Source organism: Citrus clementina, unplaced genomic scaffold, assembly GCF_000493195.1.
Source record: "Citrus clementina cultivar Clemenules unplaced genomic scaffold, Citrus_clementina_v1.0 scaffold_5, whole genome shotgun sequence".
In the NCBI taxonomy this organism is placed as follows: Eukaryota; Viridiplantae; Streptophyta; class Magnoliopsida; order Sapindales; family Rutaceae; genus Citrus; species Citrus x clementina.
The window spans coordinates 29,336,751-29,359,598 of record NW_006262201.1 but is presented as its reverse complement, the minus strand read 5'-3'; the positions used below and the strand labels follow the sequence as shown (position 1 = coordinate 29,359,598).

The following is a 22,848-nucleotide window of genomic DNA, read 5'->3' as shown; positions in this document are numbered from 1 at the left end:
GAATTAGTAAGATAAACAAAAAGTACAAAGAAAAAAAAATAACTTGAAAATTAAATTACATAAATTTAAAGAAGAGAAAAAGAAAAGAAATACTAACCTCTAAATGCGGATTCACTTTTTTTTTTTCTTTTTATAAAAAAATACAAGAAAACAAATAAAAGAAATTATTCACAAAAATTAATTCTATGAATTAAAATTACTTACCTCCACGGCAACGGCGCCAAAAACTTGTTGTATAAATTTTATTGAACTCGCAAGTGCACGAATCTATTGTAGAATAGACTAATGGTGACGAGTGTCGATCCCACGAGGATGTGGATTTTAATTGTGTGTAGAATTAATTTTGTAAATGGGTGGTTGAATTTATGGTGAAATTGATTTGGAATATTCTAAAACTTAAATTAAAATGGCGAGAATAAATTGAAGATAGATCTATTGAAATGAAGCACTTGGGTATCCGGATCCGTATCAACATGCACCATGGGCTAAATATTCCTTATTAATACCAATTAAATCATGAGGGGGGAATCCACACCTCATGAACCACACTCTAATCAATATGGTGCTAAGGGCTTATCGTGCCAAATAATAATAACCTTGTACTAGAGAGCCGGTATAACCAAGATGGTATCTAGACAAGATTATTATTATTTATCGACGAGAAGTCAAAACATCCACAAAAACTAGAGGGGAAGAGAAAATAAATTTACCAAATAAAGCCCATGACACATGTTGAGACTTCACCTTCAATACAAACTTGAAAGAAAAGTAGCCACTCATAATTGAACTAGGGGCAAAATGAGAATTTATTAAAATACATAGAAAATACAAGATGGAGAAGGAATTATAGAAAATGGATCCCAAAAATGGATTCAGAGATATCAAATTAGGGGGGGAGGCCCCCTTTTTATAGATACATGGAGTAAATCATGGCCATCGGATTAAAAACAGTTTGGACGCTCAGGATTGCGCCACGTCATCAGTCAACAGCACGCGGTTTGACCACGTGGATGAACAGTAACACAGTTTGACCCTGGTTGAACAGTGACGCGGTTTGGTTGAAAATAATCCTGTGTGATGCATGTACCGTACGCGAGATTTTTGGTCCACTGATATGCTGCCACGTCACCATCAACAGTACATAAGAATTTTAGTCCAATAGGATCGTGACACCTCATCAGTCAATGCCACATCATCGATCTATCTATGTGAACAGTGTCGTGAACAGTAACGTAGACAGTACCGTGCCGTGAATAGTACCGTACATGTGAACAGTGCCATTTCCCTTTTATGCTCCTCCTAAGGTTTTCGACCGTCCTGAGTTCAAAAGTGATGTCCGTTTTACCATTTGATCTCTCGTTTATTGTGAAATGACTATGATGCCCCTAAAATACACAAAATACTTAATTAAAATAAAACACACATAATTAAATTACAAGAACCTTAAATACATAAAAGTAAGGGTTGTTAGTAAGACTTGAAATGTAAAATAACGATTTTCTCCTTTATAAATATACATTTTCTAACACTCAACACACCCCCCAACCAGCTTATTGCTAGTCCCTAGCAAATAAAGCGAAAATAAAATTCAAACACAATTTTTTTTTTAAACACTCTTGTTTATTCAATCAGACTAATGATAGCAATCAAATAAAAGTATAAGTATTATCTCCAGTCTAAAGCAACATCACACCCACATCAACCATCCACATGAATCAGCCCAGTAGACTTTGTCATAGCTACTTTCAAGAATGACATGTCAAACTCCAAAATCTCACTGGAAGTAGTGACACTCTCACAAAGAAATTAAACCCAATAAAAATAGTCACTCCAATGAATGGTACTTGAGAGAGAAAATAATAAAGAAGTGATATCACATGCTCTCACCAAGATGAAAGAAATGTGCACTCAACTTAGAAATAATATGATCTCAAGTCAAACAAAAATGCTAGTCAACCCACTTTATTTATCTTGTTTTTTATTATGCATCACTACATCTTTTTAGCCCATATAATTAGCTTCTACTTCAGACTATAGTTCCCTAAAATCAAGGACTTTTATTAGGACGTAACGTAGGCTAGGGACATGGTTAACAAAGAAGGTAAATAAGAAAAACAAAGTGTATGTTTGAGAAAAATACAGATGAATTTTTTTTTTTGGAAGTTGGAAGGTGAATTTCACCTATTATTGTTATTTTATTTTATTTTTGTTTTAAAACAATTTTTTTTTTTTTGCTTTTGCTTGGCACAACGTCACTGAACAAAATAATTATTTACATTTTTCTCAAACATAAATAGGTGATGGAACTTATAAGATATCGGGTAATACTCCAAATCGGAGTGGGTCAAGATGATAAGTTTAACAAATAAAAGGCTTTTTTTTTTTAAAAAAGGCTCAAAATGGTTAACTATGGATATTTCACAAAAGGGATAGCTAGAAAGGCTCAAACGGATCAAAAATGGCCTTTCCATCGTCTTTTAGAGCTCTAAATAACCTTCCATATCTACTAATTAGATGAGCCTCCAAATGTAGCAACACACAATGTTTTTTCTTCTTTTTTTTTTAATTTTACAATTTTTTTTTTAAGGGTTAACTCAAAAGAAATCTAGAGATCGTGTATACAATAATAAACTGCTAAGCTGTATAAAGAATGGGCAAAAGGGTTACTCTCCAAGAAAAATGATAGGCTCAAAAACTCACTTGGCACTTATTTATGACATGTTCATTCCTTCAAGCAACTCATATTTGTCTCCGACATCAACATGTAAAGTAGTAAACATAGCGTAACATCACTTAAGACCAAAGATAATACAAATACTAAAATTTAAAATTAATCATGTCATCTAATGTTAAAACAAATCACATAATTTTTTTTTTTTTAAACAACATCCTACCCCCCAACTTATTCTAAACATGAAAGGAAAATATGCATGCAGAAATGTGAAAATGATGCAGAAAAACTAATTAGAAAAGTTACACTTAAAATGATAGAAAACGAAAATGATTTTTTTTTGTAAGAAGACGCGTTTCTAGAGGCACTACACTCCATATTCAGCCATCTTCGACTCAAAAATTTAAAAATACATATTTATAAAGGAGAAATTAAAAAGAGGAAGAAAACAATTTTTTTTTTGTTTTTTTTTTCAAACGATGAAGATGCGTTTCTAGAGTCACTACACTCCATATTCAGCCATCTTCAACACAAAAAGTTAGCAACAGTTAGTTTCTACAACAAAAAATCAGTAAAAACTTAACCAAGATTCCACAATTGTCAACTATTCCCCCCCCCAACTAGAACGAAACATTGTCCTCAATGTTGTAAAGGAAAGAAGTAGAGTTTAGAAGAAATCACCTGGGTGGTGCAACACAGAAGAAAATATTTACAAGCGGAGAGTTAAATCTAATTTGTACTTCTTACTGCGGCTACTGTTACCATCATTATTTGGGCGTTCCAACAGAAGGGTCCAGGGGTTTGGCTCCGGTTTATAAGCTTGTAACAGATCAAGTAGCTCATTAGCAGTGTGAGCACAAATAAAAAGTTTTTTCGCATTAGAAGGAATGAAATAGTTTTTTATTGCATGGTTAAGAAATGCGATAAAGCCATCATAAAAATTATTGACATTTAACAAATCGATGGGTTTCTGGTGAATGTGCAGATGGGCGCAAGATGCTAGTGTGATAAGTGCCTCTAGTGTTATAAGATCTCCTGGAAGAAAAATAAAAGCATCAGCATGATTAAACATTTAAGTTATTCTTTCAGTTATTCTTTATGGCAGCTTGGACATGGGATTCATGCATTGCAGCCACAATAAGCACAGGCTTTGGAGTTGAGGATGTGTTGAAGCGGAGATTTCGGATGTATGATTGCAGTACAGATGAATATGAAGAGTTTTGAGGAGTATGTATTGCTTGAAAAATTGGGTGGGAGGGCGGAGAATTGTCCAGAAGGCATTGGTGAAAGCTTTCGTGAGAGTTTACCCTCCAAGACCATGAAATGTATAACACAAGAACTGAAAGCAAAGAAATTACAGCAGGTTTCAAAATTATCATTTCCATTTTCTACTTCCTCTTGCTGTGAATCTCCCCGGAATCTGATTCAGGATTGTTTGCAGTACTATATTTGTTGATCTTTGTCACCTGCTACATTAAATTTTGGAAAGGCATAAATATCCCACATGATGAAAATTGGACGGTAAAAGTAGAGAAGCGGTCTTCTTTACTTAAAATAAGCAACTAAAAGAACTTCAATAAAAGTTGAAGAGATGGCTTACTAACTCAGAGAATTCTGGTTGTCATAAACTTGCGGGGAGTGAGAGGTCAAACGTTGACAGCAGCAAGGCCTTCAGAGAGTGAGAATGAGAAGCTCTTAAGCTTTCGCAGGATAAGCAGAGTGGTAGCTTCTGTACTTGAAAGCTTGTGTCTAGAGATAAGTGGCTGTGAGTTATAAAATAATAAGTGATAAGTGAGTTTGGTAGGTGATTGTTGTGGTGCAGGATTGTTGGACTCTGACTGAAGATGCTGGACTCTGACTGAAGATGCTTCCAGGGAAATAGACAAGATAGATAATTAATGTAAGGAGAGCATTGCTGGCCTCATGGTTTTCATGATTTTTGCATCTTCCAAGAAGATGCTCTGTGCTCTATAGTACAGTTACCTTGTAGATTGATTTCCATATATTATATGAGAGCTGATGATTCCCCTTAGGTGCAACTGTGGCACGGTGCCACTGTTGCACCGTAGCCTGATCCCAATTAATATTCGAGAGTAAAATTTATTGACGATGTAGATCAAAAAGACGATTTTATCCAATGATTGAGTGCCTCATTTCTTTTATTGTATGCGAGTTGGTCGTTACAAATGATATCAGGGTAAAATTTAGTTTATAATGTCCTAATCCCTCAAGACTTGAAATAGCACATAATAAAGTGTAACATCTTAAAGTGTATCTGGAAACAAAATTGTGAAGACTCGTAGCCAAAATAGACAAATATTATATTAAAATACGTAATCATTTTCATTACTTTCATAATCAAGATCAGTAATTGCATTTAAGTTGGTGAAACTCCCTAAACTTGTCACTATTGCATGCATACAGCCTTCAGTAAATGGTTTGTCATTTCATACCTGCTCTACTTATCAATAGCCAAAACCTGTCGGCAGAGTTTTGTTCATTCTTCTATTATTATTTTTCCCCCCAGATTACTGTATGTCAATCACTTAGATTAATTATCACTGACAAGTTAACCACCTGAGGATCATGCAATAACTCCCTACAAACGAGCTAAGGCCGCTGCCATTGATATAAAATGTGAAACAGAAGCAAAACTCAAAGGAGTTCCATACCTTCAGAAACAGAATAATATTAACCCAGATGGGAACTTGCATTAGCATCGGAAGCAGAAGCCGACGATTAAGGTTTAAAGAGATCAATGACTAAGATGATTAATTGATTATGTAACCTAATAGTGTCATTACCAGGTAACAAGGTGATCGAGAAGAAATTTCTAACTAAAATTCCATCAATATATGCAAGAGCTATACTAGGAAACCTGCACTTACATAATGGCATGAGCATAATAGAGTTTGAAATGAGATTATAGACCTCAAGTAATATACCAAAAGGATAACCATCTATTCACATACTTGATGTACGGGATAGGAACCCAAAAACACCTGACACCATTTGTAGACTAGAAATAAATCTGACGTAACGGAACACACTGATCCTATAACCAAGTCAACAATTGACAGAGCTGTGGCATCAGACTTTCTTATGCTTAAGCCACATAATTTGCCTGTTTTTCTCCCTTAGTGCAACAAACATCTCTCTGTTCTGCCTTTCAGTTAAGATATCAGCAGCTTTCATGAATAGCTCATCATTCTCAACAATTTCGGGCATCCCCTCTACCATTTGCATCACTTCCCCAATGCTACAACCCGGCTTATCTATCCCCTTAAAACTCTTCTTTGCTACAGCATCTAAAAGAACATCTAATTGTTGAGATACTTTAAGTTCAGCTTCTTCTGAAACTTGTAGTCTTTTTTTCCCTTGTGCAGAAACAACAGCATTATGTGAAGAAGTGTCAGCAATTCCAACTCCTTCAGAAACATCTTTCAATTTTTCTTGTGTAGAAACAACAGCATTGCGAGAAGAATTGTGAACCCCAACTCCTTTTAAAACAAATTCTCTCTTTAGCTCTTGTGTGGCAACAACATCATTAGGGGAAGAAGTGCTTTCTTTCTTTTTTCCTCGTGTAGAAACAGCAATATTACGTGACGCAGCATCACCAACTCCAACTCCTTGAGAAAGAAGTTCTGTCTTTTTTACTTGGGTAGAAACAACAGCTCTACGGGAAGAATTTTGAGCAACTCCGACTCCTTTTGAAACTTTTTGTCTCTTTTTCTGTGGTGCAGAAACAACAGTGCTGCCGTAAGATGTGTCGTCATCAGTACTACATGATTCCTCGACCATATAGTTGAGATATTGATACATAATTATCGGTAATGCAATCAAATCAATTAAATCATCATCACTATCAGTAGATGAACTCATATCTGTAAAATTAAAAAAAAAATTATTATAGACATATCAATTAAAAAATTCAGTCACTCAAATTCAAGATTAAGAAATTGACAGAACATTTTAATAAAATTGACAATTTTTATATACATTTGACTCGTAAATTTCAATCACCCAAATTAAAGATAACAAGGAAAATGAAAATAAGCTGCATGGCCTACGATAGTCAATGCTGAGACTCGTTGAAGACTTTTGCTCTGCAAAATTTCTAGACAGGGTTGTCAATACCCGAATGTTTAGTTTCTAATCGGTAAATGACTTGGTGGATAAATTTAGACTGTTTCAACATTCAATCTTCCAATATAAACTATGAATCCATCTTCGGAATTTCAAATCATGGTAAAAAATTTCTATAAATGAACAAGCATTGACACAATGGAAGGCGATCAAGAACTACGTTTTATAACAAAAACACTCAAAGATTCTCATACATTGTTTCAATTTCTTTACTTTTTTCACCTTTCAATTAAAATGCATACCATCTGATGAGACCAATTCATTTGTTTTATAGAACAGAACAAAACCTTGCAAAATGAAGATCGAAGCAGAACCATGCCGGGGCACATCACTAACACGAATGTGTTTCAATTTGCATTTGAAACAACAGTTGACAAAGCAGCTGTAAAACTGCTTTCCCGAAGAAGCGCTACCAAGAGCTTTTAGTCAAAAGTGCTTTCTAAAGAAGGCACATTCTCAGGCCCAAATGCTACCTAAATCTAATAATAATAAAAAAGAAGACTCAGACAATAAAAACACATTCGTGTCAGTCACCATATCGCTGTTTGGTCGAATAAACAATAAGAACCATTTTTATACAAGCCCTGGTATTTTTGTTTTATAATTTCACGATAATTTGAAATGACTGCATCAGGGAAAAAATAAATAATTTTTCTGCGGAAACCCTAGCACTGACCTTCTTGGTAATTGAGATAGCGGCTGCGGTGGCGGGAGTTGTAAGCAGAAGATAATAGAAAAGGCTGAGAAATGTTTTCAGGCTCAGGAATGAGTGATCTTGTAAAGCCAAGCATTCACCCAGAGTTCCCTAGAGAAGATAATTATCAAGTTATCCCCGTAATTTACAAAAATTACAAATATGACTCTAAATTTAATATGTACCGATATTTAAAGTCATTTTTACATTTTACTAATGTGAACACTATTAGAACCATTGATATTTAAAAATATTATTTGAGCCTCCGATTAAAATAAATAATCTCATTTAATTTATAAATAATTTATTATTTATTTTTCCTCTATATCTCTTAAGTTTACTAACCATCTCTATAAATTAAAAAATATAAAATAGTTTGCTAATCTTTTTTTTTTTAATCAAATTTTCTTATATAAAAAACAAAGACAAACCGTAAACAATTTTAATTAATAATTTTCACCTCATCAAGTTTTAAGTTTCAAAATTTGAAATAACTAATCAGTTGTGTGTGTGTATAGGCTGGTTTTAATTTAACTATTGACTTTGCTATTAGTTCGATATACGAAATTATTAGTTTTAACTCGAGGATAAACTTGCTTGGTTGTTAGGTTGAACTACAATCGAACTTAACCCATAAAAAATTCTTTGAAAATACTTTGTTTTATGATTCTTTTATAAATAAATGTTAAATTGTCTCTTCTCTCTAGGTCATCAAATTAAATCCACTGTTAAAATAAATTGACTTACTGATAAATGCTTTTTTTTTTTTAATTTTTTGAAAGAATCTTTAATTACAGTTTACTATGGTCAACGAAACTGGGGGACGATAGATGAGTTTGAAAAATATGTGGACGTTTTAGTGTTATGTGAATAAATAGTGGTGGCGCAATGATTTTTTATTCTGTTCAAGTTCAACGGCATATCGGAAAATGTTAATGGATGACATGTCGTTTGTACTTTAACTTTCAGAAGTTAAAAAGTAAAAAATGAAAAACAATAAAAGTGCAATCAAACAGAGCGCCTGCATCGCAGTGAAGGAGAACTGGGGTTGGCTGGCAAAAAGATAGAAGAACATCACGAATATGGTGGCTCACTATTTTGAGGGATGATGGCTCTATTCACAGCTTCATCGTGTTATTATTGCACAAGGTTTGCTTCTTTTGTTTCTGCAATGAGCTTTAATCATTCATAATTGTTTCTTTTTCCTAGGAGAATGCAAAGAACAATAGTTTCTCATAAAGATTTTGGTCTCACAAACTCAAAGACCCATCTGGGTTTTGTTCAAAACTTAGTTTTTATTGTTAGGTTGATTTCTTCATCTTTGCCTTTAGAGAATAGATCAGTTACTAAAGAAAATGGACAAAAACTGTCCTCTATGGTCTCCTATTTCATGAACTCATGTGGGTTGTCAGCAAAATCTGCTTTAGCTGCTTCTAAGAAAGTCAGTATCAAGAACACAGAAGGAGCAGACTCGGTGCTTAGGCTTCTCAGGAACCATGGTTTCACTAATTTGCAAATCTCTAAAGTTGTGAGAGTATGCCCCCAAATCATTGCACTTAATTGTGAAAGGAATCTTTTGCCCAAGATTGAGTTTTTCGGTTCTATTGGAGTTTTGAGTGACGACCTTCCAAAGCTGATATCATCCACCCCACATCTGTTAGCTGTGAGTTTGAAGAATCGTCTTAGTCCGAATTACAATTTCCTCAAGAATATAGTTGTTCTCGATGAAGTTGTTGTTAGAGTGATGAAGCGCATGAAATGGGCATTCCTACGCGATTTTAATAGTAATTTAGCACCAAATATTGCATTTTTGAGAGAGATTGGTGTACCTGCATCTAACATTTCCAATTTTGTAATTAGTAATCCATGTGGAGCATCCATTATACCTTCTAAGTTCTACGAGATTGTCAATAAGGTTAAGGCAATGGGATTTAACCCCTTGCGGGGAATGTTTCTTAAAGCTATCGAAGTGATTGGTCAAATGACAACATTGAACTGGGAATCCAAGATTGAGGTTTATCGGAGGTGGGGTTGGTCCAAAGATGAGACTCTTAATGCATTTAGAAGGCATCCTTACTGTATGCGAATATCTGAGGAGAAGATTACAAAAACTATGGACTTCTTTGTTAACAAAATGGGTTGGTTATCACAAGATATTGCAAAAAGACCAGAAATTCTCCTATATAGCCTAGAGAAAAGGATTGTTCCTAGGTGTTCTGTTGTTCAAGTTCTGCTATCCAAGGGATTGATCAAGAAGGATTTATGTCCATGCTCTCTCTTAGTACTTGGGGAGACACAATTTAAGGGGAGCTATGTAACTAAATTTCAGGTGAAAGTTCCTCAGTTATTGAATTTGTATGAAGAAGAAATGAATCTTCCGGATTTAAGACCTGGGTTTGAGAGGTATGTGGAATAAAGCAACATAATTGCTTATCTTTAGTTCAACGTGTAATGTTCTCTTTCTTTGGGAGTTCGTAGTTTCGGCATTTTTTATTTATTGGGTGTTACATTTGCATTGTTTTGTGTGGAAGAACAAATGATTTGGTATCATGACTTTGTCAAACCTTATTCTGTAACATGGATACGAGTCCAAATGATTAATCTAGTAGAATTTAACACGGAAAATGGGAATTTACTTGGAATGTCTTTATGCATGGACTTAATGGTTCTGTTTTTGCCTTGCTGTGGATAAATCTCTATTTATATAAGTTTGATTGAAGGGCTTAAATATCATTAGTGTCTCTATTGGTTATTGTTAAAGCAATTGATACTGTATATCCTGAAAATCTGTAATTTTGTTGATTTACATGAAATATGATTTATGATCTTAGATCAATGGAGTTTTCGCATGAGTTTGTTAATTTCTAATACATCAGAAGAGAGGTGTTGTATCTGCTGCGAGATAACCTTGTAACCAAATACTCAAATAATCAACTTGGTTTCCTTTGAAGCACATTTTTCCATGTTTAGTTGCTTTTCATGAATGTGAATAAGAATCAATAAAAACTGAAGATCGGGAAAAAAAAGGAAAAAATCATTTGTATTCCATCCTATTCACAACATCTAAGTAACAGAGTTAGGAATATGGTAGTCATTTGTTGATTTGTCAAGAATTCAAAACCAGCATAGTTAAAAGTCGTTGATTGCTTCCAATTACATGAGAAGATTATGTGGTGTCCACTCTAATAAAATAAGTGAATTAATTAAGTTGTGAATTTATGAACCCTGTTGGATTGTGTTTACTGCTTGTTTGGCTGTGTATACTTCAATGGATAAAAGTTAACCTGTATTTGAGTGTAAAAATGTAACTAGTAGAAAAGTTGAAATAAAATATCAACTAGTATATATTCTGTGTTTCTTTGACGATTTATATGTATCTACAGTTTCAATTGTTGTCCTAGGACCATAAGTTCTTAGGGTCCAGCTATGGTGCAACTGTGGTACCATACCACAGCTGCACCCGGCCATTAGATCCAATTATAGTGACAACTATGGGTTGGATCCAATTGTTGGATGCAGCTATGGTATGGTACCACAGTTGCACCATAGTTTTGCCCAAGTTCTTAATATCTTATCTAATAAAATATCACAACTAAATTTGTATTTTTAGCAAATTCGTAATATATTATATAAATAGTAAGATAGAATTGTATAAGAGTTTTCAAAAAAGTATTGTTGAGGAAGAAATGAGAGGCCAGTAAGAAATTGCCACGTGTCAATGGTGCTTAATAATGGGAAAGTCTCATAGAGGAGGTTGGCTTATACCCACTACACAAAGGATTAAAGGAGAATGCAGATTTCGTCATGGTTCCAGCATAGAGGGCTGAAGAAAATATCCAAAAATATCAGGCACGTATGGTGCCACTGCTGCTAGAAAAAGCGATTGATTCCTTGATTGAGAATGAGGAATCAAAAGAGAAATACCTAGTTGGAAAAGAGGAAGCAGCAAGCTCCTACACCTACAAAAAGCCAAAAACAGGTCATTAAAACAGTTGGGACTATTTGCCCTCACTTGCACGCTAGCGATTACAGGGACAGCCCCTGTAGAGGCATGCTGGACCACTCGGCAGAGTCGAATACCTTTATGTATGGAAAATTTATAAAATAATAAAATAACTTTCTCTCCAAGCGTGCTCCAAAAGGGCATGAATGCCCACAAATGCCAAAGGATAGGAGTGTCTTTTCAGAGAGACAAAAGGACCAATACAAGTGAGCCTGGTAGCATGGTGGCCAAAACCCCTGGGCATGCTATGTAAAGACACTCATGTTTTATTTTTCTTACTCATTCGAAGCATACACAATACAAGGTAGAGGCCCTTCTTCATCCTCTAGCCACCATTGTTGAGAGTTTGTAAGTTTTCAACTTAAAAAATAACCCAAAAACTAATTTCAGTGTCGGAGTGTGGTTGCTAGCCACTACTAGCTCCACCTCTAACCTCTTTTCTCCATTTTGCAAGTTAAGCAAGGTATCAAAATCACCTCAATCCAGATCTAAGCCTCTCACCACGATTTCACCTCTTCCATTTCTTTCTCAAGTCCCATGAAAAGTAAAAAATAATCAATACACCTCGATTACATGAGGCAGCCCCTCACCTTTTTTTTTTTGGTTTTAACCACGAGTTATCCTGAGGAGGGCCCCAACTGTGGGATGCACCTTTAAACCCATACCACAACTTAGGCAGCCCCTCACCTTAATACATATTTATTGTGTTTAGCTAGGTTTTTGTCCCTATTTCCTTCATCTCGAAATCTAGCTAGTTAAAGCAAGTAAAATGTTATTAATTTAGTCTTTTGGTCTAAGTGAGATCGCTAAAAACTATTATATAAGAAAAATTATTAATTTACTGAATATTAAATTATAAAGACTTTACTGTGTACTGTTTAGATTACTCACTGAATCTTTGAAAGAAGTCAATGCTTCAAGTCTGCCTACAAATCTGGTCTTTTGAGTTGGAGAGGGGCAAGGGGTTCATGAATATTGTGATTTGAAAGTCGCACTACTACAAAAATGCCAAATAATGACCCATATGTTATGACTGTTATTTTTAATAACCGTCATTAAAAATATTTGATGACGGTTCTTAGAAAAACCGTCATAATAGCTAACATTTATAATGACGGTTCTATTATAGAACCGTCATTAAATATTATGTTAAAATATATTTTTATTTTTAATGACGGTTATTTATAAAAATGGTCATTAAAAGTTAGAAATTTATAATGACGGTTCTATTATAGAGCCGTCATTAAATATTATGTTAAAATATATTTTTATTTTTAATGACGGTTATTTATAAAAACGGTCATTAAAAGTTAGAAATTTACAATGAAGGTTTTGTTATATAACCGTCATTAAATGTATAGTATTACTTTTAATGACGGTTATTTATAAAAACAGTCATTGTAAATTTTAAACTTTTAATGACGGTTCTATTATATAACCGTCATTAAATGTCAATCTTATTTTTAATGACCGTTATTTATAAAAACGGTCATTAAAAATTCAAAATTTATCATGATGGTTTTATTATATAACTGTCATTAAATATTCAACTATTACTTTTAATGACGATTTTATTTAACAACCGTCATTAAAACATCTATTACTTTTAATGACGGTTTTTAAATAAAACCGTCATTAAAAGTCACAACTACAAAATTATATTTAGTCTCCAAACGGTGAGTTTTGAGAGTTAATAAGAAAATTATATTTGATTTATGACTAAATGAATGCTTTTGTGCTTAATTTGCAGCTCTAAGAAAAATAAGGATGTGATTGATGGGAAATGTTCTCCCATTGAACCCAAGTGCAGAAAAGGTTCAGACCAATCTAGAGCTTCAGTTCCCTAGTTTTGCCAAATCTATGGTTTAGATCACATGGTGGTTGAAGACTTGCCAAATCTATGATTACGGCAGAAAAGGTTCTCCCATTGTGCCAATCTTGTTGGTTGCTAGTAGATTCATTAGTAGATATTAAAGAGTTGCAAGAATTTTGATGTGAAAGCTAACTGGTATATATTGTTAAAGTTTAATTATTGTTAAAGCATTTTGTAGAGCTATCTTTTTGTATATGAAACATTTGTTAAAAGTTAATTGTAAAGAGCTTGAAAGGAAATTAGAATTAAAATAGGGGCTTGAAATGGTTTTAAAATTGTCATATTTATTTTTTTTAAAAATCAACAACAAAGATGACGATTATTTGAAAAAAATTGTCATTAAATGTAGTGTTTTTCCAGAAAGATGATTGTTCCTTTTTAAAACTGTCATTAAATGTTATTTCAATATTTAATGACGGTTTTTAAAATAAACCGTCATTAAATATTAACTTTTAATGACGGTTTTGTTATAACAACCGTCATTAAAAGTTATATTTGATGACGGTTTTCTAAATAACCGTCATTAAATGTAAATTTTTAATGACGGTTTAAGTATTAAACCGTCATAAAAAATATACCCTTTTTAATGTCGCGGCCTAAGATGACGGTTTTAAAACCATCATCTTATGTCTTTTAAAACCGTCATTATTGACTCATTTTGTAGTAGTGTCGTTATATCTAACCGCACCATTGAGTTTGATAAACAGAAAGCTATTCACAGTCACCCCACCAGTTATTTTTCTAAGTGAAAGAACACATATTCAAACTCCTACTTACGTATCCGAGAAAGTTACGTGTTAGTGTTTGTAGTTTTGTTGGCTAAACGCGATTTCGTGCAGCCTTTTCGACGTTGTTGATATTGGATGATTGCACTCTTGACCTTCATGGGCAAAGGAAGGGACGCAGTGTTTATCATTTATCTAGAAAATCTGACCACTTCATGATTGATAAACGAAAGCTTTATGCCGGTCAATCAACGACCTTAATTTTCTAAGTGAAAGAACTGACATCCAAGCTGCTACTTTACCATGTGTCTGGAAAAAATTCCACAATAATAATATTCGTGTAAAACTAAAATTTTTTGTTGACTAAATAACCATGACATAGAGGGAACATGATCCTCTCCTAATTTGAACACTACTGAATTTTTAAGGATCTTTTGCCATGTGTCTTTTAGTAGTAGTGTATATGTAAGATTTAACTTCTTTTACTTTTTTATTTATTAACAATCAATCAATGATTGAGTTATTTGTTCAGGACAGATTAAGTTATTTGCTCAGGATATGATCAGATCAGAAGAGAATCCTGATCCGACATAGAGACCCAATAAATATTAAAATAAGAAAATGAGTGGACACTTGTATCCGAAGATTGAAAAAACAATAATAATATTCGTGTAAAACTAAAATTTTTTGTTGACTAAATAACCATGACATAGAGGGAACATGATCCTCTCCTAATTTGAACACTACTGAATTTTTAAGGATCTTTTGCCATGTGTCTTTTAGTAGTAGTGTATATGTAAGATTTAACTTCTTTTACTTTTTTATTTATTAACAATCAATCAATGATTGAGTTATTTGTTCAGGACAGATTAAGTTATTTGCTCAGGATATGATCAGATCAGAAGAGAATCCTGATCCGACATAGAGACCCAATAAATATTAAAATAAGAAAATGAGTGGACACTTGTATCCGAAGATTTGAAAAAATAATCACAAATATTCCCAAATTTTCACATTTTAATAAAGGATGCTAGGATTTTCTTTTGGCCATAATATCCTTTACCTTTATTAACAAAAAATTTTAACTGTAATATTTTATAATATTAAAGTAAATGTATTAATATTTTAATATTTTACAATCTATTAGACATGTTTTTTATATAATACATAGAACCATAATATTAAAATAAATATGTTAGGATTTGAATTATTTTGTATATTATGTAAAATAATTATTTTAATATTACTAATATTTGATATATCTTATTAATTGTAAAATCTATTTAACACAAAGACTTACTTAAAATCTTCATAATAAATGCAAATATATTATTAAAATAAATATAGTAATTTACACATTTGAAATTACTTAAATTATTAAAAATATTTTAATTTTATTAGTCTCTAGACAGATTATACTATTTATATTATATTTGTATATATAAATAAAATTTAAAGTTAGTTTATTAGCTACTATATTCAAAGGATATTATAATAAAAAAAAAATTCTTCGTGTCCTTTTTTAAAACTTTGGGGTTTGCATGACTATTTCTCCAAATTTTGCTTAGATTAGTTAAATACAATGTAGTTTTAGTTGATTAAATGTATATCCATTAAATTATATATGCACTCTATAAATTATTAATTTATCAATTAATTAATACCTCCTTAAACTAATAGATTTTTTATGGTCCCTACATTATTAATTTATAGAGATTTTACCACGTATTCTAATTAATATGCTAATGAGATATATTTATTAAACACAGCTAAAAACCTGCCGTTACATATTAGAATTCTGTCCTTGTTTTTTCCTTCTCCTTACTTCTCCTTGATCTTTATAACCTAGTTAAAAAACAATGTTGAATTGATTGTACGTACGGTGAAAAAAATAAATATAAAACTCAAAATTTAACCATCGAAGAGATATGTCGAGCTCGAATATTAAACTTAAAAATCTATTCTCAAACCCGAGGGTGTGACCATCGATGAGCTGCAAGAAGGTGGATGCAACATCCATTTAACAAAAACAAAGTAAAGTAAAACGAAGTATTAAAATAATTCACACATGTATAATTGCACTTGGTATTAACAATTCTATTTATTATCTTATGTGTACAAGGCTAAAAGTTTCTACAAAAAAGAATTAAAAATGACTTGTTGGTACAAATATTTCAATCACGATCATTTCAAAAGAGTCAATTAATTTCTTTGAAATGAAGTTCTTATCTATCTAATAAGAGAGATGTTTAGTTGCCATGTTATGGTATGAGCTGAACCTATGACATTGATCAAACCAAAAAGGGCAGCCACAATTTTTCTTTCAACATTTGACCGTTTGAATAAAAAAGGGGGAACGCCAAGTTGGAATTTGGAGCCGCCTCAACTTATCATCCACTTGTAGGGGCCGGCGAAGAAGGACGATAAAGCTTTATTTGGCAAGGAGAGGATTTTTATGGTGGAGTGTAATTCCCATGCCTAGCGGTTGTTTACCTGTTTACTTTTCCAATACCAAAGACGAGCAAAAAGTAGTGGGAAGCAGAGCACGAGCCTTGAATTCTGGAACCTTTCGTTTATTGCGGATTTTAACATTATTTTGTTTTTAAAAATTTCAAAAAATTCAAGTTCCGAAACGGAAAAAAAAAGAAAAAAGAAAAATAAATCAGCTTCATATTACTGTTGCTCGAAGATTATTAATTAAAAATACAACCTATTCCGTAACTCTCTAGTATACATAAAAAAAATAATTCTCTTTTAAGAAAACTTATTTCATTTAAAAGAGAAGAGAGTGATATTTTGTTAAAGAGAGATTTGAATATCTTTTTAACTAGAAGATTATAGTCTTAAATTCTAGCTTCCCTAAGGATGTGATGGGTTGTTGAGATGTATTGTCGGGATAGTTGGGGTACACCTATGTCACTGGAAGCAGATCAATTAGATTTTCAATCCACTGGCACATAGTGGTTAAATAAATGCTGCAAAAGTTATTTAGGTTTTGTGATGTGGTTGGAGGACTTGGCTATGTTACAACTGTGGTACCGTGCTATAGTTGCAACCAGTCATTGGATCCACTTGGATCCACTGTTGCATCCCTCATCCAATGGCTGGTTGCAACTGTGGCACGGTACCACAGTTGCAACATAGCCGGACCCGTGGTTGGAACTGCCCATAATGATTAGATAACTACCCGAGCCCTTAATGGTTGGAAAACTAACCATGATGAGAGATATTACAATGGTGGCTATTTAGGTATTTACATCAATGAGGGAGTTACTCCAAAAGTGAATCTGAAAGGGCTAAGGTAGCCACACGGGCAGTCAGGAGGCAGGCCAAGGTACAACTAGGAGCCGAAGGAGGTAGGCCAAGGGGCAGCTGCAAACCAAAGTGGTAGGGGGGGTTAGAAACACTTAAGATAACTAGATGAATAGTTTTCGGGGGAGAGGGAGAAATTGTAAGCTCGCTAATCTCCTGTACTTTCATTGTAAAATCTTTGGTGATTAATAAACTCTGCATGTGTGTGTTTGTCCCCATGGATATAGGTCTAACGAAATCAAACCATGTAAATATTATGTGTTATTCTATTTACTCTCTTTTTATTCTTATTGTTTACTACTATGTGAGACTTTTCTTAATATTTCATTGTTCGCTCCGCGACGGAGTTGATTTGGAGTACCTAACTGTGCCAGAGAATAGTTGGATTGTTCAAGGAGCTATTCTAGCCAATTAATTTGGTTTTGATTTTAACATTAAAAATAATATAATTGTATAGAATGAAGTTTTTTTTTTCTCTTGATAAATAATTAAATTGTGTGAGATAATTGTAAAATATTAAAAAAAAGGATTGTTTTGATATTTAAAAGAATGGTAGAATAAAAATCAATTCTTAAAATTTATTAAATAAATGCAGAGAATACAATAGTTTCTAAAATAAAATTAAAGTGCAAATAATTTCATCCTACGATTATTTTTGGCGTCCTAATGTTGCATTGGTGTCAATATATCAGTGTCCTTTAACATATGCACAAATGTCGAGATTCCCTCGAGTTTTCATAATAAAATTAATATTTTATTGCACACAATTACAGTACAGTACATCCAGAGGACTATATATATACGAGTTTCTTGTTGAAACACGAACCAGCTGAGTCTGCAGAAGAGTGGAAGAAAACAAAAAGGTAATTTAAATCTACACAATATGGAGGCAAAAGCAACAGTGATTGGGAGTTCTCTCGTGGAGCCTTCGATTCTGGACCTGGCAAATAATCAGCCACTGACCACTGTTCCGCCACGTTTCGTTCGCCCTGAGATAGACCATCCCTTGATTCGCAACGACGATACTTCAACACAACAACTTCCAGTTATCGACATGCACAGGTTGCTCTCTGGAGATGACTCAGAGCTTGAGAAGCTTGACAATACATGTAAAGAGTGGGGTTTCTTTCAGGTACACAATAATTGAGCTGTGATATTCAGATAATAAAAATACTCACTCGAGTGCAAATAAAGAAAACCGACACTAGGTTATCATTGTTTTTGTGAGCGTTTTATCAGCTCTCAGTTTCTTTAGCATTTTCCATTAAAATCTTTTGTTTCCTCAGCTTTATATTTGCTATATGAACGATGGAAAGAACATCTTGCTTTAATTTGCATATATGCAGTTGATTAATCATGGAGTTAGCAGTTCATTGGTGGAGAAAGTGAAAGCAGAGATTCAAGACTTCTTTAATCTTCCAATTGATGAGAAAAAGAAGTTTTGGCAACAACCAGGAGATATTGAGGGATTTGGGCAGCACTTTATTGCGTCTGAAGAGCAGAAGCTTGATTGGGGATACGGCTTTACTATGGTCACTCTCCCAACTCATCTGAGGAAACCCCACTTGTTCCCTAAGTTGCCTCTTCCATTCAGGTTCTAAATTCAAAGCGTAGAGTTTTGCTATATAGTATGTTCAATCTTATGATAATTACTGCACTATATATTGTTATTTCCATGCAGAGATGACTTGGAAGTTTACTCAACAGAAATTAAAAATCTTACCCTGAAAATCCTTGACCAAATGGCTAAAGCTCTAAGAATGGATCCCAATGATATGGAAGAGTTGTTTGAAAACGGGATGCAAGCATTCAGGATGAATTATTATCCTCCTTGTCTGCAACCAGAAAAAGTTGTCGGCCATAATTCTCATTGTGATGCCTCCGCACTCACCGTCCTCCTCCAAATCAATGAGATGGATGGTCTCCAAATTAAGAAAGATGGAAAATGGGTTGCTGTTAAACCCCTTCCGGATGCCTTTGTTGTCAACATTGGTGACGTTTTAGAGGTAACACTTGTCATTTTCTATAGCCTATAACCATTGATCAGTAATGCTACATCCCTCCATAGTTTGTATCTCTAGTAATGTTATGTCACATCTGACATATCTTTCATTAATAAATAGAATAGGATTATCGTATTAATGATAGAAAATAGACACACACCAAATTCATAACAAAAAATAATTGATAACAAGTTGCTTGCAAAAATAATTATGTTGTTACTTGTTAGCATATGATATATAGTTGATAACTGGTTTCATCTATTTTTGTCCTCCTCTTTTTTATACTTTCTCATTTTTTATTTATTTATTTTTATTTCTTTATGATCTTGTAGATATTAACCAATGGAACTTATCCTAGTATTGAACATCGCGCAACTGTAAACTCAGTGAAGGAAAGATTATCTTTAGCTACATTTTACAGCCCAAAATTAGATGGAGAATTGGGTCCGGCAACAAGTCTTATTGCTCCAAAGACTCCGGCATTATTTAAGCGGATAAGTGTGGTAGATCACTTGAAAATATTTTTTTCAAGCGAGCTGCGCGGAAAGTCATTTGTTGATTTCTTGAGAATTCAAAATCAGGGCAGTTAAAATTTGTTTATTGCTTCCAGTTATATAAGGAGATTATATGGAGTCCTTTCTGATAAAATAAGTGAATTAATAAAGTTGTGAACTTATGAACTCTGTGAGATTGTGTTTAGCACTTGTTGGGCTGTGAGTATTTCAATGGATAAAAGTTAAATAAGTCTACGGAGTTGTACAACCTTTATTTGTGTGTAAAATATAACTAGTAGAAAAATTAAAATAAAATTACATAATAAATTATGTGTGTATTCTATGTTTCTTTGTGGATCTATATATATCTGCAGCTTCAATTGTTGTCATAGAACCTGATTTTGAATCTATAATTGACATTGTGGTACGATGACTTGAAGTGATTATGCATGCGTTTGGGGCAGCTGCTCCCCACCTTTTATTCTGGGGGAATATTCCCCAAAATATAGGCTGAGGAGCAGCTGCCCCAAACGCAGCCTATTTTCAACAAACGGGACTTCTTTTTATTGGCCCAGAAAATTAAGATTTTTTCCTGGAAAGTTTGGAAAATGACACAGTTTTCAATTTTCCTTCTGAAAAGATGATGTTTGTGATGGTCCCTTGAAAGTCATACTAATTGAATTGTATAACACATGGTGCTGTTTCATGCGAAAACCTTATAATGTTAAGACAACTTCTATTTCATTTTTATTTTTCTTCCACTCGTGTTTTTTTTTTCCTTTGATCCTTTCAGCTTCTATTGAAAAGTTGAATCAAATATCCAACATAGTTTGAAAAAGCAAAAGTGAATTGATGAAAAAATATGAGATATATAAGTAAAGAGCGGTAAATAGATTAATCGGACTGTTGTCTTCTTTCTTCATTGTTTAGTAGTCAATTCTTTTGTAGAAAAACACTCTACAGTCCTTTTTCTAATTTAATTTGAATTAATCATCTATGTGTCTGATAATTTAATTCAATTTAAATAATTAAAATCACAGCTAAATTTAATTTATTTAACTCTAATTTGTAATTAAATATAATATATGTCTAATTTCAAATTAAACGAAAAAGAAATTACTCACTTTCCTCCAATGTGAGACATTAATATTTTAAAATATCAATAAAAAGTAAGAAATTCCTTAGATAATGATGTAAGTTATGTCAATTGCACGAGACAAGTATAAAGTTATATCAAGTAGACTACACTTATGACTTGTTTTATTTAATTCTTTAGCTGATATAACTTACATTATCATGTAACGGATCAAGGTCCAATAAAATTCCAACAAACAATTCAAGCCGCGTGCAAACCTGAAATATATATGCTTTAGGCCGAAAAAGTTTGCTCAACCATCCAAATTCAAAAAATGCTTGAGTGTTGCATTTACTTTCCACCCGATATATCGACAAAACTGACAAAAATGAAATGTGTAATTTGGTTATTCCAAGACATGTTTTTCTTTTTTCTTTTTCAAGATATTGTTATGAAAAGAGTAAAGTATAAATATTGATAAATTTTAAGGATTTAATTACACATTGGCTCAAAATATTTATTGGATTATTGGATTATTCAACCTCAAAATATTTATTATTCTATTTTGTGGAGCGAGTGTGAGAGAATATAATGTGTTGTATGTTATGTTAGTTGAGTTTGTATTCCAAATTTGTAAGTATAAATATTGTCTTATTTGTCTATCACTTTTAATTAAAAAAAAAATTCATAAACTAAAAGTACATTTATTGGATAAATGTACTTTTATCCAACCTTTTTCAAGATATTGTTATGAAAAGAGTAAAGTATAAATATTGATAAATTTTAAGGATTTAATTACACATTGGCTCAAAATATTTATTGGATTATTCAACCTCAACCCTTGAATTAGTTTGAGGGGTAAAAACCTATTTAGTCCCTGTATTTTAAGATTAGTATCCATTTAGTCCCTATATTTTCAAAAATGCCTCGAAACATCCCTGCCGTTAAAGTATTAATACCCCTACCGTTACTTTTTATTTCTTTTGTCTTACTTTTACAATATTACCCTTTTATAATAATTTCTTTGTTTGGACATTAATAAAAAGAAAATAATTAAATTACCAATTTAACCCTAAGAAATAAAAAATATATATTAATTTTTAATTGTCAAAAATTAAATTGTTATTTTTTATTTCTTTTGGCTTACTTTTATAATATTACCCTTTTATAATAATTTTTTTGTTTGGACATTAATAAAAAGAAAATAATTAAATTACCAATTTAACCCTAAAAATTAAAAAAAATATATTAATTTTTAATTGTCAAAAATTGTATGCAAACTACCAAATGTGAAAATGGTGCTTGTAAAAAAATTAATATAATTTTTTTATTTTTTAGGGTGAAATTGGTAATTTAATTATTTTCTTTTTATTAATGTTCAAACAAAAAAATTATTATAAAAGGGTAATATTGTAAAAGTAAGCTAAAAGAAATAAAAAATAACGGTAGATGTATCAATACTTTAACGGCAGGGATGTTTCGAGGCATTTTTAAAAATACAGGGACGAAACAGACACTAATATTAAAATGTAGGGACTAAATGAGCTTTTACCCTTAGTTTGAGTATAAGATAGGACCATCAGCTTTTGTATAGTATCAAAGTCAAAATCATACAAAAGTAGGCTCACACAACCTTTTCATCAGACAAGGACTATGTGAAAAGAACGATTTGCATACGACATGAAGTTTTGATGAAATTATCCAACATTAGGCCATTGGCTGAAAAAAATTACTGGGCTATTGTTGAGTGTTAGAAAATGCATATTTATAAAGGAGAAAACCATCATTTTACATTTCAAGTTTTACTAACAACTCTTACTTTTATGTATTTAACCTTCTTGTGATATAATTA

The 22,848-nt window shown here is 32.6% G+C and overlaps 3 protein-coding genes across 3 annotated transcripts; 2 read left to right on the top strand and 1 right to left on the bottom strand.

Annotated features, from left to right (window-relative positions):
- Window positions 1-5,379: 5,379 nt before the first annotated feature.
- On the bottom strand, window positions 5,380-7,585 carry LOC18041876. Its single transcript, XM_024184275.1, has 2 exons — window positions 7,494-7,585; window positions 5,380-6,555 (listed from the first exon to the last, which is right to left on the bottom strand). The coding sequence occupies exon 2, from the start codon at window positions 6,551-6,553 to the stop codon at window positions 5,762-5,764; it is 792 nt and encodes a 263-aa protein (XP_024040043.1). The 5' UTR covers window positions 6,554-6,555; window positions 7,494-7,585; the 3' UTR covers window positions 5,380-5,761.
- A 998-nt stretch (window positions 7,586-8,583) lies between these two features.
- On the top strand, window positions 8,584-10,152 carry LOC18041875 (transcription termination factor MTERF2, chloroplastic). The gene has a single exon (XM_006432851.2). The coding sequence runs from the start codon at window positions 8,725-8,727 to the stop codon at window positions 9,925-9,927; it is 1,203 nt and encodes a 400-aa protein (XP_006432914.1). The 5' UTR covers window positions 8,584-8,724; the 3' UTR covers window positions 9,928-10,152.
- Window positions 10,153-18,267: 8,115 nt separating this feature from the next.
- Window positions 18,268-20,171, top strand: LOC18041428 (protein SRG1). The gene is made up of 4 exons (XM_006432848.2): window positions 18,268-18,556; window positions 18,771-19,018; window positions 19,106-19,430; window positions 19,760-20,171. The coding sequence occupies exons 1-4, from the start codon at window positions 18,308-18,310 to the stop codon at window positions 20,015-20,017; spliced, it is 1,080 nt and encodes a 359-aa protein (XP_006432911.1). The 5' UTR covers window positions 18,268-18,307; the 3' UTR covers window positions 20,018-20,171.
- Window positions 20,172-22,848: the final 2,677 nt, after the last annotated feature.

Coding starts and splice junctions, on each gene's coding strand:
- LOC18041876 (XM_024184275.1), bottom strand. CDS start 6,553: ATGAGTTCATCTACTGATAGTGATGATGATTTAATTGATTTGATTGCA.
- LOC18041875 (XM_006432851.2), top strand. CDS start 8,725: ATGCAAAGAACAATAGTTTCTCATAAAGATTTTGGTCTCACAAACTCA.
- LOC18041428 (XM_006432848.2), top strand. CDS start 18,308: ATGGAGGCAAAAGCAACAGTGATTGGGAGTTCTCTCGTGGAGCCTTCG. Junction 18,557..18,770: donor AAGAGTGGGGTTTCTTTCAG/GTACACAATAAT, acceptor GCATATATGCAG/TTGATTAATCATGGAGTTAG. Junction 19,019..19,105: donor AAGTTGCCTCTTCCATTCAG/GTTCTAAATTCA, acceptor ATTTCCATGCAG/AGATGACTTGGAAGTTTACT.